The sequence below is a fragment of the Aspergillus puulaauensis genome, chromosome 5 (assembly GCF_016861865.1).
Source record: "Aspergillus puulaauensis MK2 DNA, chromosome 5, nearly complete sequence".
In the NCBI taxonomy this organism is placed as follows: Eukaryota; Fungi; Ascomycota; class Eurotiomycetes; order Eurotiales; family Aspergillaceae; genus Aspergillus; species Aspergillus puulaauensis.
The window spans coordinates 949,854-963,839 of NC_054861.1; the positions used below are offsets into that span (position 1 = coordinate 949,854).

Consider the following 13,986-nt stretch of genomic DNA (forward strand, 5'->3'; position numbering starts at 1 on the left):
AAAAGACCAGTATCTATACATTTTCCTCCTGGACCCCGTGATTTGCGCCAAACACCTTTGCTACATTAACGGCCCATATTCATGGCTTGTGTCAAAGCAATTCGCTTGCTATAAGGACTGAGACTTCGCTCGCGTCGAGGCGGCGGAGCGCGATTCCTTTCATCTAGTCCTCGTTCGTCGTGGGATGTGTTTGGTTGGTTCATCGAAGATGACTGCTTTGCATAGCCTTGGTCGAGGTCGGTCTCCCCATTCATAGACCGTCTCCCCCTTGTACCTCGGCCTTTGTCCATGTCATGGTTGCGACTTCTCTCTCTGCGACTTCCATCACGCGAAAGGCTGCGAGCCCGACCTCGTTCCTTCGGACTCGATTCGCGACGCCTTCGCCGAATGTTCCTTCCCGGTGAACGTGTGTGCGATCTCTCTCTGGATGAATTCGACGAAACCGAGTAACCAGAAGATGAATTGCTATGTCGCCTCTTTCTTGACCACGACTGGGCTTCTTGTGATTTCGACCCTGTTTCTCCCCTTCTCTCGTCGTACCGTTCACGTCGGGGTGACCGTGAGCGTGACCGGTTTGTAGAGATCGTAGACACGGAGCTCGCAGAATGCGATGATATTGACCGAGACCGCTTTGACGCCTGACCACGGTTGTCCAGAGGGTCTAATTCATGAAGATCTCTTTTACGACCGCGCTCTTGCTCGCGTTGCGCCAGTAGAGAGTCTGCAGTACCCTCCCTGGATTTGCTGTGAGAAATCATTCCACTTGCGGTAACACTCCATAATCAAGAGACTATGACGGACTTACGTGCGTTTGGCATCTTCTGGGACATCCGTCGTAAGCTGCGGACGTAGTCTCGGGTTTTGTAGTTGCTGAGTACGAGACGGACGAGCCATATAGGGTCGCTCTTGAGCGGTGGCTTTGCATTCATAACTATAGTGCCGTAAATAGTAAGTCAGCAAATATTATGGGAAGAGCTTGGAGCTAAACACATATCTCGTTTCAAGCATTTCTGGCAAAGAGTAGAAGCAGTCGCCTTTGTAGGGCCCCTCATGCCGGGGGCATTTCGATAACGATTCATTAGCACAAAGTACGAGGCTGTGCGTGAATATGAAATGGATAGGATAAGCCCAGCTCAATTAGCAGGCGAGAACATAGAAAATACAGCGAGCATAGATTCTTTCAAAGGCTTCTTCGCGGCTCTCCAGGTAGATACGCTGCGGAGTGTCGAAGCTAAGCGCGCGGCTAACCCAATTCTGCGGCCCACGAAAGTCTGATAAGCGAAAGCCCGCGCCCGATCCTCCATCTGGCTTCCCTTTGTCTGTTCGTCGACCTCGCTCTTCCTGCCAGCCGAGACGACAAAAAAAGCAGCTCCACCCGAAGCTGCTATATCTGAACTACCGACCTTTCGATTTACTTTATTGGAAGTAGGGTTGTCGTGACCAACGACACTGGGTTTCCTGGAGCTTTTCCTGCCTGAACTGGAACCTAGACCTAGCTCCCCTCTTGAACTAGGAATACTGGCAAAAGGTCATGACAAATTCCCTCTGACAGCCGTGTGAGTTTACTCTTTTTCATGCGCGCTTTACTTCGTTGCGCTATCCCGCATTGGCACTCCTTTTCCACACCAACAAATACAAGCATGAGTCGTGGTGGTCTGACCTCTTACAGCCTTCCTTATGGCGAACTACGTTGTCTCAAGATATGTCGTCTTTTATTTTTGGCTTGTGTGAAGTGGGATCTCTTAGTGGCCTTTTCTCCATTCGAATTTCGGTTTCGCCGTGAAATCCCGCAAGGCGTTGACTCGCTTATACGATTTTACCGCGTCGGGTTTCGCCTTATACAATTCATCCGTACCTGTTCGACAATCACACTTTCGAGAATAATTGTAAAAGGACCCCTTCGAAACGTTTAACAGAGCGCCTCCGTGATAATGACGTCGCAATCGTCTCCAAGAGACGGACATCGTCTGTCATTTGCAAAGGTATGCCCACTGCGTCTTTACTTGAACCGTGTAGCACGCTTCTCACATCAGTACCAGATTGCTGCTTTAGCTCCACCATTGAAATTGGAAACACCACAAACCTCAGACGAGAAAGACGACTCTCCATCTCATGATGAACCGTCATTTTCCGAACAACAAAACTCCATTGGTGTTTTATCCAATCACGAGAGCCCAGATTCCGCCGTCGATCGAGATATTGACGGGTTGTCGAAAGCCGTCCATTCTGCCAATATCTCAGAAAAGAAGAACCAGGGGAATACCGGGTTCTCTATAGAGGGCCAAGGGGATGGGTCTTTGAGGCGGGAAGATTCATTCGAAGATGATCGCACTCATCTGTCAAACTCCTCAACTAAACCAACAAGTTTCGATTCAAAAAGTCTGGCATCGGTCACAACTTTTGCAATGGACGAAAAAGATTCTCTGCGCCCCGATGACAGTGCCAGCGTGCAGGCCATAGATGAGGAAGAGTCACTTTCTGGCCATGCATCGGGTGCACCGAATTCATTAACTGGATCAGAATCTGGGGCTCGTTTCCGAGACGTCCAACGACTGCGAATGCCTTCCCACAATACGATTTCTATCTTCAACGATGGTTCCCAACGAGCGAACGGTCCAACTGCAACCGACTCCATGGCTAACAACTTTGTTGTTTCCAACCCCGATGCTTTCCCTGGTCAGCCCATACACGGGTTCCCTTCTGAACCCGATGAGAAGCTGCTTGAAGCTATGAAGTCTCCTAAGGACCGTCTTTTGATTCTTAAGCTGGAAGAAAAGGTCAGGAGCTTCATTCAGAACTCCAAGTAAGTTAACAATCAGGGCCGCATAACAAGCCAGTCGGTTTCGTCGTCTAACATCTTTATAAGGGAACAATCCTTGGAATTGCCCCCCTCTAACGCCTTCGGCCGGCTGCTTGCGCACAAGTTAGGTGATTACTATCATCTTACTCACTTTGTAGACAATAATGTCACATCGGTTCGACTCCATCGGACTCCTTTCTGTCGACTGTGAGTGCATATCACCGCTTTTGTTCAACCATTTCTGTTTCGTGCCTTTCGTTTCTTGCAATGATGATTTGAACTTGTTGCTAATGAACCCAGACCTACTCCACTATCTCTCATACATGCTACCAGCAACGAGACTCCGCCACCTACAGTGCCTGCTATGAAGATCATGCGACGTACGGATGGGGAGCGCCCTTCTACCGAAGGTAGTATAGCAGCAAGCTCCTCCTCTCCTTCGAAAGCTACGTCGGAAGCGGGTGATAGTGGTAACGATGCAGAGCGCGGGGGCTCATCTGCTAAAGATAGATTGACTCTCACTAGGGAGGAACGTGAAGTAAAATACCAAGAAGCCAGAGAGCGGATATTCCGTGATTTTTCAGAGTCAAAAACTCCAGAAACGACGGGAGAATCTACCGCGGACGTGTCCAGGTCAAGCTCTACTAGCGGACGCAAAAAGGCACATAGGCAAAAGACGCCTCACGATGACAGCTTCGAAGCACGATCTCAGTTCAATGCGTATTACCCTGGAATGCACTATACCAACGGATCTGTGCCCTACAACATGGGCATGCAGGATCCTTCCTTTCCCAGCCAGCCTTACATGGTAGGACCTGGTGTAGTCCCATCCAATATGGGATATATGCCCAGCCAGAATAGTGTCATGTATCCCGGGCAGGTGAACATGAACACTGCGCCGCATTGTCCGATTCCTGTGTCTCCACAAATGAGTGCCTCGGGCCCCTGGCAAAACGGACCAACTTCACAACTGCCCTACACTGGGTATTCCATCAATCAATCACCCGCAATGGCTCCGGCCAAACCTGCTGCCGCAATAGGTAACTATCCTGTTTCTAATAATGCGCAGTTCCAGGTCGCTCCTGCAGCCTGGTCGTCTCCCCCATACCAAGCGGCGTATCCGCAACCTACCCATCGAAATCAAGCTCCAATTCCCTGGTCAAACTACCAAGCACAACCGCCCAGTGCCGCTCCTTATCCATACACGCAATACCCAGGCCAGCCGTTGAATACTGGGTTACCAAACCACGCGGCCTCGCATCCTTTGCAGGGCAACTTCAACAGATCTCCGTTTAATCCTCAAACTCGTTCCTTCGTTCCTGGTGGTGCTACTGGCTTCGGCCGGCCTCCAAACAACAATGTCCCACCAAGCATGGCCCCATATTCAACCATGCAGGTAAATGTCCAGCCCCAGTGGAATCAGGAACAAATCGGCGGAAACCTGTCTCGCGGACCGATACAGGGAGGTAGAGATTCGATCGCAAAATTCGGGACTCCTGCGCATCTTCCTCCAAAACCCCCACCATCCGAAGTCCCATCTGATTTTGAGTTGAAGCACCGGAATGCCACCTCCGCGAGCAACTCGTACCCGAACAACACCGCGCCACCACCCCAGAACGGCCCGCTGGTTGTTTCGGGAGGTACTGGCGTGCCACGACCGAATCAATAACGGTTGTCTGGCCAAATTCCGCAGTCTATGCCACCTGTAGCAATACCTGGGTGCTACCGCGGTTGGTGATTGCTATTCGTTCTTCACTCATTGTGGTAAATAATAAACTATCGGCGGACAATTTGCAAAGGACGTCAGACTAGATGATAAACAAAATGGACAACGACTTAACCAATGCGAAGGTGGATATAATAATATGTGCTGGGCGTGAAATCTGTAGCGCTTAGAGCCACTCATTGTTAGTTGAGGAGCTTGCGGATCGGAAAGGACTTGAGGGGTGTCCATAGACAAAAAAGAACAACTTATTGCAATGTTCCCTCCAGCACCAGAACCCTAAGCCTGCTGCATTCTAAACTCAGTAGCACAGCAGACAAACATGAAAAAGCACTAGAGCCGGGAAAGGAAGCTGAATGCTTAAAACAAAAGTGTCACCAGGTGTTATTTGTACAGAAGAATTATCGTCATGAACAAGAAATTGTAGAATGTAGAATACACATGATGCTAACTAAGATACAGGATAACCAGTCAATACACACTAAATTCTCCCACTATTTCCTCTCGACTTCATTATCAACCTCCACCTCGGCCTTGTCCTCAATTCCCTTCGTCGCCTTTGCTTTTACACGGTCGTTGCCCCCATCAAGCTTTACCCGAGAAATCGCTCTTTCTAACGCCTCAACTCCATCCTTGCGAAATTGCGTTACCTTCCGCACATTCATCAGCGTGAGCTCATTCAACGTCTCAAGTCCCTGGCTACGTCGTCTCGCGACGGCCTTTGCGGTAATCGCAAACCGCATATCTTTCGGTCCATCCACAAGTTCCAAAATCGCACTGGGTGCCTGGTCATCCTTTTTCGGCTCAACCCGCAGGACTCTGGTGTACCCGCCGGGACGGTCGGCGTAGCGCTCTCGGAGTGGCCCGAATAATTTGGGAAGGATTTCGTGGGGAGTCTATTATTAATTCGGTCAATTGTGGTGTTCGTTTCTCAGCATGGGTATAAAAGTGCCGGTTTTCCAATGCCAACAACGTTTACTTTTTCATATGAAGGGAAAGCATACGTAGAATGTAGAAAGGGCAGTCCTCCGGCTTGTTTCGGTATTCTTCTTGCCCAGGGTGATCAGCTTCTCAGCTAGTTTTTGGGCCTCCTTTGCCTTGGCCCATGTTGTCGTGATCGATTCGTGTTGAAAGAGAGAGGTAACCAAGTTTCGGAGAAGAGCTTGTCTGTGAGAGGATTTCCGACTCAAGTGTCGGTATTTGGTTGCACCTCCGGCCATGATGGAGGGTTAGGCTGTCGTTGGAGAATAAATAGGGCTTTCGACTCGGTTTCGGCCTGCGTTCGCGGAAAGGGAACGGGATGAAAGCTCAACTCGATAAGCAGAAATCGTCCCGATGAAATTATTAAAAACACGCAGGTGAGTAGAGGGCGAGAGGTCTTGAAGTGTGGTGTTGTCGTCCGTTCAAGATTATTGCTGGGCTGCAGTGAAGTCGTTGGAAGGAATTCAATTTCTGCTCCGCAGCCAATCGGAATACGGCAGCATCGCGGCTGGTCCGCAGAACTTCCTCCCAGCACCACTGAGTCTTCAACTTCCAACCTTTATCGAGCAATCAATATACTGTTTTTGCGATATATTCGCCTTGTCTTTCATTACCGCTCCACTCGACGTGTCTTAAACCCACAGCGAAGCGCCAACAATACCGTCCGGATCTCCCTTGCGATCACCTTTGGAGCCTGAGGTCGATATTAAATTGACCCTGCAAATTCCATACACTACCAATTACGAACCTCATAAGTTGCTTTGATTATGGGATTCTTCACTGGATTCGTATGTCACGCTCATTTGATAATGAGGAGGCTTCCCTTTGGACAAACCAAGCCAAGGCCTGTTAGCTAACAAATGTGATTGGGGGGGGAAAAGTTCAGCGGCTTTGTCCTCACAACATCAGTCCTGTACATTACGATTCAAGTCCATCATTCTACACGTATCGAACAAAAGTCCTCTATCCGCGACCAAACGAAGATGATTGATTGGTTAGCTTCTTCTCGAGGCGCATACGACCGCCGTTTACTTCCAAAGGATGGTGAGGATATTGCGTCTAGGGAAAGGGCATTGGCAGCTTCGAAATCTCCAATGAAAGATCGGCTGAAGCATCAGTGGAATGAGGAAGTCCGAATGTTGGCGAGGAAGGCGTATGAGAGCAGGTGGGAGGACGTGCGGGATGCAGCTGCGGAGGGCTGGGGAGGTGTTAGGAGCTTTATTAAGAGGGAGTGATTATAGTCCTTTACATCGCACGGGCACTCCCTGTGTGTTGGAAACATATGTGGTGGACTTTGTGGTGAGAATGAAATTTAGCTTCTGATACCCCTGGTTTGTATGGTTAGCGTCGAATTTTCTTTTTAATATATCCATTTGTCTTGTATATGTACAATAGAATACAATTGTGGTCATTGGTGGCCTATGAGTGCAATAATATCTGTTTGAAGCAAGCTTCAGATGACCCCCCAAACAAGGACGTTGTTATGTTATCCTTGGTTCGGAGTATAGTATATGTACCATTCAAGTAACTTGACATGGCGTCGGAAGCGAGGTGACCGTCCGGACGGCAGGATATGCTGTTTTTGTCGAAACCTGCGCCCAGCGTTTGCTGACAGGAAACCCTGATTTATCTTGTGGTTTGGAATATTGCAAGCACGTATGGTGTAGTATTGAGTCGTCCCAATCCGACCAGTTAGATCAACCGGCTATATTAACGGTAGAATGAGAAGCGGTACTCAAGCTGTCATCCTCACTCCAAATATCCTTGCTCTCTGCTTCCATTGTACGCATGGCCTGAGCAACGTCTTCTAGTTTTGCGACCACATCCAAAACGCTGTTATTGACTTGATCAAAGTACCGATCATTTGCTTCCCGCCTCTCGCGGGCAAGCTGGATGTCTTTCTCCGTTTCTTCATCCAAATTCTTCGACGATTCATCCGCTTCCCCAGGCATATCCCCGACTGTCCGCGAATCTCTCTTGGGAGACTGGGGCTTCATGATAGCAGTTTTGGAATCAGGACCTTCATCTTCAGCTTCACCCCGACCCCACGCCTGCGCAAGTCGTAGATGCTTCATTCGCAGCTCTTCTAGTGCTTCGGAGTGCTTTTCCCCAAATACATGCCCGCGAACCGTTGCACTGACTTCCACATCAGAAAGCGCGCTTTGCATCTCTTCCCAAAGCGCATCGGAGCCATCTACCTCGCCTCGGGACTGGGTGCGAGATAGAAACGGAGAAAGACCAGACGCATCGAGGGGTTTTGGTGATGAACGCCTGCGACTCAATAGTGGGCTATGGGTCGCAGGCTGACTACCTCCAGGAGCGGAAACTGTAGGTACTGGTGGTTGAAGCGACAGATTCGATGCATTATGGGACGGCGGGCCCTGAAAGAGGGCGGGAGGGGGAAGACGCTGGGAGCTCACCTTCCTCAAGGCGTCCGGGCTGAGGTTGGTGTCCATTGATGTGGCTGCGGCAAAATACTGGATAAATTGCTTCCGATAGCTGCCTCACATTATAGTACACTAACAACGTAACCAGAGCTTCCTTGGATAGTAGATCAGCAGAGATGGGGCATCTCGGTGCCAAGCTCCATCCTTATCGTTATCGTTATCGGAAGAGCGTTGAATGTTTTTCCGGTCCGGACCTCGACTCGCTTAGCTGCTGTTTAGGGCGGAGGCGCACAGCAGAACATTTTCGCCTTCCCCGACCTTAGCGAGACGCCCGCCGTGAAAGGAACCCTTCGACTCTCGACAACCATCCATCCAGCCGTTCGGTACATATCCATCAGTCGGTAAGTGCGCTCTTGTCGTTTATCGTCGTCGTCATCGAAATTCAACACAAGGAAATATTTCCTTTTTCCCGGAGATTCCACAGTCGATTTTCACCTCTACCATATCCCGACTCCAAATTCAAGATCACACCACACATTGTCAAGACAGCAGATTTCTAACGTTTGACTCCGCACAGTCGACCTTCGTTCGATCATAATCCGACAAGATGGGTAAGGGACAACCTAGAGGTTTGAACGCCGCCCGCAAGCTCGCGAACACTCGTCGTGAGAACCGTTGGGCCGATCTTCACTACAAGAAGCGCCTTCTCGGTACCGCCTACAAGTCCTCTCCCTTCGGTGGTGCTTCCCACGCCAAGGGTATCGTTCTTGAGAAGGTCGGTGTTGAGGCCAAGCAGCCCAACTCCGCCATTCGCAAGTGTGTCAAGGTCCAGCTTATCAAGAACGGCAAGAAGGTCACTGCTTTCGGTGGGTACCCTCTATTTCCTTGAACGCTTTAATGGTTCTATTCGATGAATTGAAGAGGAGATTGGATATGGAAACATTCAAGGGCATGGATTTCAAGAATGGCAACTGACAACGTCTTTCTAGTCCCCAACGACGGTTGCTTGAACTTCATCGATGAGAACGACGAAGTCCTCCTTGCCGGTTTCGGTCGTAAGGGTAAGGCCAAGGGTGATATTCCCGGTGTCCGTTTCAAGGTCGTCAAGGTCTCTGGTGTCGGTCTGATGGCTCTGTGGAAGGAGAAGAAGGAGAAGCCCCGTTCGTAAACGGGTGCGAAGGGAAGGAAGACGAGTGATGGTGCAGGAATGATATCCGAGATTAAGTCGCCGGGGCCCCGTGCTTTTGAAGATTGGGAGGCATGGTCTATGGATCTGGAAATTATGGTTCAGGATGGATGACCCTGCAAGAGCCATTGCAGATACTACGATTGATATACTTCATAAAAGGCGGCGCCATGATTTTATTTCTCCGGGAAGGGCCCTAAAATCAATAAATCCTTCAAATCCATATTTTGCGCGTAAGGAAACGTAGGGAGGGTAGATTGTATGGGAAGACTATACATTCCACCATTACAGTTTCTACGTAATCTGAAATTTGAGCGCATGTGCTTCGGAATGATATGATCAAGGCCACGCGTATTACATGGAATTATTGCATAGTACGTTCCAAGGCACAATCTACCTGATGGGACCTGACGCCTTTACCCCGTTTATGCCGTAAGCGTAGTCCTGAAGTCATATATCTCCCGTAAAAATGATTTTGTAATTTTTTTGAGCTTCATATGTCCCTAAATTGGTTAGGTCTGCCTCAAAAGCTGATGTCCTCCTTTCGGTAATGGTCAGACACAATACGATACAGATATGATGGCGCATGTCCACCCCTATGTAGAAGTTAGATCGGTTCCTTTTGCGGTTAACGGTGTAGGGGACTTACAAGTTCGTAATATAGAGGTCAACCAATTCGGCAGGAACATAGTCGTACAGGGGGTTTTGGACATCGATCTGGTCTACAAGGTCGCCATCCTCGTAGCCAATCACCTTGCTTGAATCACCGTACTCTATTAAAGAGTCAAAGTCGAATGGATACACCGGACTAAGTTTGTAGACACCGCTTACGACAACACATGGCGTTTGGTGTACCTTAGCGGCCCGGGCAATGACGCGGGTACCCGCGGATGCAACAAGGCCGCCATTAGCGAGAACGGAATGTGTGCCTAAGATGACTTTGTTCACCCGGGACATCAGAGCAAAAACTGCGGAGTCGGGAATGAGAATCACTGTGATGCCGTGCGCAATAAGAGGTTTCTGGAAGGAATCCGTGCTGAGGATTTCATCGCCACTCGGGGCGTTGCCACTGACCGTGGCATGGGTGGCCTCGTGGTTGTTAGGGTACGATTCAGCGTGGATGACAGTAAACTTCCGTTTTGCGGCGGCTTTGAGGAGAAATTTCTGTACCGTCGTCGACGATGTATGTGTGAGGATAATTTCGTTCGAGTGAATGTGATCGAGAGCGTAGGCGGCGATCTGATCGTCCACCTGGCCCAACTCGTCGATTATCTCGTTAATTCCATCTAGAACTTCAGCGCGAATATCCTTGTTTTGGGCGTGCCCAGGTAGGCGTCCAGATGGCGAAGCGGATGTTGGTGTACCCGGCAATGAGGGTTCGGGTTCTGGGTGAGAGAGCAAACTGAACATGGAGACAGGGTGAGCAGCCAACGACGACATCGGCTTTGAGGCACCTCGATCAGACCCGTCATGACGCAAATCCATGTCTGTCAAATTCGCGTTAACTGGGGAGCTTCATTACCATGATTGAAAGGCAGAGGCTTACCATCTCCCCCACGAGGCGTCTGCGGTTGGCTTTCAGAGCCTGCCTCACTCAATGTAAAGTCTCCATCCCTATCGTCCTCCGCCTCATCACGGATCAGTCCCAACACGCGCCTAACAATGTTCCCGACCACCATCTCCCTGGGCTGTGCAGCTATCAACCGTCTTCCCACACTCTGCACCCGCTCAATGAGTTTAGAGGCATCGCTCGTCCTGCATGCAGATATGACGCTACGTAGCAGGTAAGCGGTCGCTGTCGCGCATGACCTCGAGTGTCGTATTTGTCTCCGCTTCAAAAGTCTTAACAAGTCAGTTAGTTGGTGCTGCAGCCGCAGGCAAGAGACTGGGGGAAAGAGCCGGAACGCACGAGATCAGATTATCAATGGATGTATCAATCGGGTTGGTCTTTAGGGATTTCAAGAATGACGCCAGCCCAGGCGTCAACGGAGCAGATGAGGGTGGCATTATTTTTGGGTGTATAATCATATAATGTCCTGCTGTACATCAGTTAGCGGGCCTCTTGAGTCATGATACACGACACACGGGAATTTTCCCCGGTAAAGCGTACCTCGGGCTCCCTTGGGGAGTTTTCTGTTTAACGCGCAAGGCTCGGAGGTTTTAGGTGCAGAAGCGACTGGCGTGGAGCCAAGAGAGCGACGTTCTGTTGCGGAGGGGTAATTTGTGAGCGGGTGGGATGTGCTGGTGAAGGGAGTTTTTTGCCCGCCTTTAGTTTGGCCGTTTGGGGGGAGCTGCTTCGGCGGCGGCGTTTGCTTGGCCCAACCGCATCCTCATTCCTCGTTCCCCATAACTAGCAGATCGATCATACCGTCTCCCACTGCCGACCCCATCCTTACTCCTCCTCATCGAGACCCGTCCTCGCAGTTGAGCCACCCTGTGCTCTCCCTTCCTGCTTGCCTTTCATCACTCCGATTTATCTCCCTGCTATTAAAGCAGCTGTCAACCACCGCTCGGTCCATCCTACTGTATTCCGTCCGCTCTCCAGGAACCCAGGGCTGGAGGAGCCGTGGTTTCGAAGCACGGGCTGTCAACTGGCGCATTGAGGTCAGTGCAGAAGAAGATATTTCATACTCTTTTCATTTCCTTCCATCGCTCGTGGTCCCCTTCAACCTGTTCGCTGCGGTCTCTGCCAACCTCCGAATAGTCCGGTGATTGCTAACTCCTGCGATTCGCGCCACAGATACCTGCGCCAGCCCAGGCACCCGTCGGCCGCATTGAAAGATGAACTCGCTGAATCTTCTGTCGTCTCGAGTCATTGGCCAGTCTTCGAATCCGAAGCGTAGCCGCCAGCGATCTCGTTCTCAAGGGGACATATCCCCCGTGATTGCCCCGGGTGACCTCGCCAAATTTCGGTCCTACAGCGCAAGCAACTTCCATGCCAACGGTGCCGAGGAGAAAAATGGCGATGATGCGTCCGAGCCGGCTGACGAGGCTAACTATGATGAACATACGCTTGATGAGAAAACACCGTTAATACGAGGGCTTCAAAAAAGCCCATCGCTTGCTACAAAAGGATCCTTGGGTCTAATTGCTCAGCGGCTTCTTGAAGCAGTCACCGAAACGATCAAGTTCATTCTAGAAACTTTGGCTGCACCTGGTGTGTATGTAGCACAATGTTTTCGAGATGAAACAACAGGGAGGTACTCGCCATTGACTCCTGTGAGAAAGCTTCAGCGGTCTATATCCGGCTCTTCGTCAAATGGTCCGGGTACGGCACGGAAATCTGCCACCCAGGCTGAAGGAAAACGCCGCTCCGGCTCTACCAGGAAATTGCGGAACCATCCGTCCCGGGACTCCATCGCATCAAGTACTTCCGAGTCGGAGGGGGACCGTCGAGCTATGAAAGGACTCACAAGCAGTAGACCTCGCACCGCGAAGAAGACCTCGAGCGAAGAATCGATAAACGATACGGCGACTCCGCGACGGTCCATTAGGATCAAGCTTAACAACGAGGAAACTCTTCAGCGACAAAGGCAACGTCGGGCGCGGAGTGCTGACCTCGACCGGTCCTCGCGGAACGGGTCTCAAGCTTCTGTCGACCCAGACAGTTTGAAGTCTCCGTCTCCATCTGTACATCTAGTCACGCGCTACCCTCATTCACCTGTCCCTCCTCGGCCGCTTATCCCATCCCGCCTCCCGTCATACACGACTACTGGTAGGAACGCCAGGGTTCCCCAGAAAACACTCGTCTTGGATTTGGATGAAACCCTCATCCACTCTCTCGCCAAAGGGGGGCGCATGTCCAGTGGCCACATGGTCGAAGTCAAACTCGCTGCGCCGATGACGACTGCTCTCTCACCTGGTGCACCCCCTACAACTCTCGGACCTCAACATCCAATCCTATATTATGTACACAAACGACCTCACTGTGACGAATTTCTACGCAAAATCTGCAAATGGTATAAATTAGTTGTCTTCACTGCAAGTGTTCAAGAATACGCCGATCCAGTCATCGACTGGCTGGAGCAAGAGCGGAAATACTTCCAAGCGCGGTATTACAGGCAACATTGTACATTCCGAAACGGCGCCTATATCAAAGATTTGAGCTCGGTTGAGCCAGACTTAAGCCAAGTGATGATCCTGGATAACAGTCCTATGAGCTATATTTTCCATGAAGGTAGGCATGATATTCCTGTTTATTTATTTCGAGCTAGCACTAATGCAGGTCCGCAGATAACGCCATTCCAATCGAGGGCTGGATCAATGACCCAACAGACAATGGTCTCCTCCATCTAATCCCAATGCTGGAAGCCCTGCAATATGCCACCGACGTGCGGGCATTTCTGGCACTGCGTAGAGGAGAAGCTGATGCTCTATGAACACCTGCTCTGACTGGCGCAATAACTTTACTTTACCTCAGCTTTGATATCCCACGCGCTAACTACCTAATGCATTGTAAAGAGCCTAAAGCCGTTGATTTGAAAGCATGACGAGTGTTTAGCATTATTATCAACATTATCCTTTCCATACCCCCTTTCTCAACTACTACTGTTGCATTAATTGTATCTGCTTATTCTCGCCTTTCATCTTCCATTCTCTTCTCTTCTCAGAAATATTTACCGCGCCGAGTATCACCTAGACGAAATAATAAAGCCAGGACGGTTTTACTCTTCCTATTTGGGATATATATATATATATATATTAATGTTCTACCGCGCCGGGAGTGTTGCCGGTCAATGTAATCCAACCGAGAGACCTCCCGATTGATTTACTATTATTCGCAAACCGCCGAACTTGATTGGGTGACAATCCTAGTAGCTCCCACCGCTCTTCGACATGATACTCTTCAGTTATTACAGTGGACATCCATGATGCTCTTCATACCGGGCTAGTTTGCTCCAATGACTCT

General features: G+C 50.1%; 8 protein-coding genes across 8 annotated transcripts; 4 read left to right on the top strand and 4 right to left on the bottom strand.

The window, feature by feature from the left end:
• Positions 1-65: 65 nt before the first annotated feature.
• Positions 66-1,079, bottom strand: APUU_50359A (uncharacterized protein; the record flags this gene model as incomplete). The annotated part of the gene is made up of 3 exons (XM_041705347.1): positions 66-735; positions 806-941; positions 995-1,079. The coding sequence occupies 3 exons, from the start codon at positions 1,077-1,079 to the stop codon at positions 66-68; spliced, it is 891 nt and encodes a 296-aa protein (XP_041557842.1).
• An 852-nt stretch (positions 1,080-1,931) lies between these two features.
• Positions 1,932-4,469, top strand: APUU_50360S (putative R3H domain protein; the record flags this gene model as incomplete). Its single annotated transcript, XM_041705348.1, has 4 exons — positions 1,932-1,982; positions 2,040-2,803; positions 2,867-3,007; positions 3,101-4,469. 4 exons carry the CDS (start codon positions 1,932-1,934, stop codon positions 4,467-4,469), a joined length of 2,325 nt encoding a protein of 774 aa, XP_041557843.1.
• Positions 4,470-5,017: 548 nt separating this feature from the next.
• On the bottom strand, positions 5,018-5,743 carry APUU_50361A (mitochondrial 54S ribosomal protein bL17m; the record flags this gene model as incomplete). The annotated part of the gene is made up of 2 exons (XM_041705349.1): positions 5,018-5,419; positions 5,528-5,743. The coding sequence occupies 2 exons, from the start codon at positions 5,741-5,743 to the stop codon at positions 5,018-5,020; spliced, it is 618 nt and encodes a 205-aa protein (XP_041557844.1).
• A 528-nt stretch (positions 5,744-6,271) lies between these two features.
• On the top strand, positions 6,272-6,739 carry APUU_50362S (MICOS complex subunit Mic12 family protein; the record flags this gene model as incomplete). The annotated part of the gene is made up of 2 exons (XM_041705350.1): positions 6,272-6,292; positions 6,386-6,739. 2 exons carry the CDS (start codon positions 6,272-6,274, stop codon positions 6,737-6,739), a joined length of 375 nt encoding a protein of 124 aa, XP_041557845.1.
• A 462-nt stretch (positions 6,740-7,201) lies between these two features.
• On the bottom strand, positions 7,202-7,960 carry APUU_50363A (DUF5315 domain-containing protein; the record flags this gene model as incomplete). Its single annotated transcript, XM_041705352.1, has 1 exon — positions 7,202-7,960. One exon carries the CDS (start codon positions 7,958-7,960, stop codon positions 7,202-7,204), a length of 759 nt encoding a protein of 252 aa, XP_041557846.1.
• Positions 7,961-8,498: 538 nt separating this feature from the next.
• On the top strand, positions 8,499-9,059 carry rps23 (40S ribosomal protein uS12; the record flags this gene model as incomplete). The annotated part of the gene is made up of 2 exons (XM_041705353.1): positions 8,499-8,757; positions 8,881-9,059. The coding sequence occupies 2 exons, from the start codon at positions 8,499-8,501 to the stop codon at positions 9,057-9,059; spliced, it is 438 nt and encodes a 145-aa protein (XP_041557847.1).
• A 541-nt stretch (positions 9,060-9,600) lies between these two features.
• GCD7 (translation initiation factor eIF2B subunit beta) lies at positions 9,601-11,541 on the bottom strand (the record flags this gene model as incomplete). Its single annotated transcript, XM_041705354.1, has 6 exons — positions 9,601-9,673; positions 9,727-10,564; positions 10,624-10,919; positions 10,987-11,116; positions 11,188-11,318; positions 11,474-11,541. The coding sequence occupies 6 exons, from the start codon at positions 11,539-11,541 to the stop codon at positions 9,601-9,603; spliced, it is 1,536 nt and encodes a 511-aa protein (XP_041557848.1).
• Positions 11,542-11,858: 317 nt separating this feature from the next.
• nemA (Nem1-Spo7 phosphatase catalytic subunit NEM1) lies at positions 11,859-13,456 on the top strand (the record flags this gene model as incomplete). The annotated part of the gene is made up of 2 exons (XM_041705355.1): positions 11,859-13,254; positions 13,311-13,456. The coding sequence occupies 2 exons, from the start codon at positions 11,859-11,861 to the stop codon at positions 13,454-13,456; spliced, it is 1,542 nt and encodes a 513-aa protein (XP_041557849.1).
• Positions 13,457-13,986: the final 530 nt, after the last annotated feature.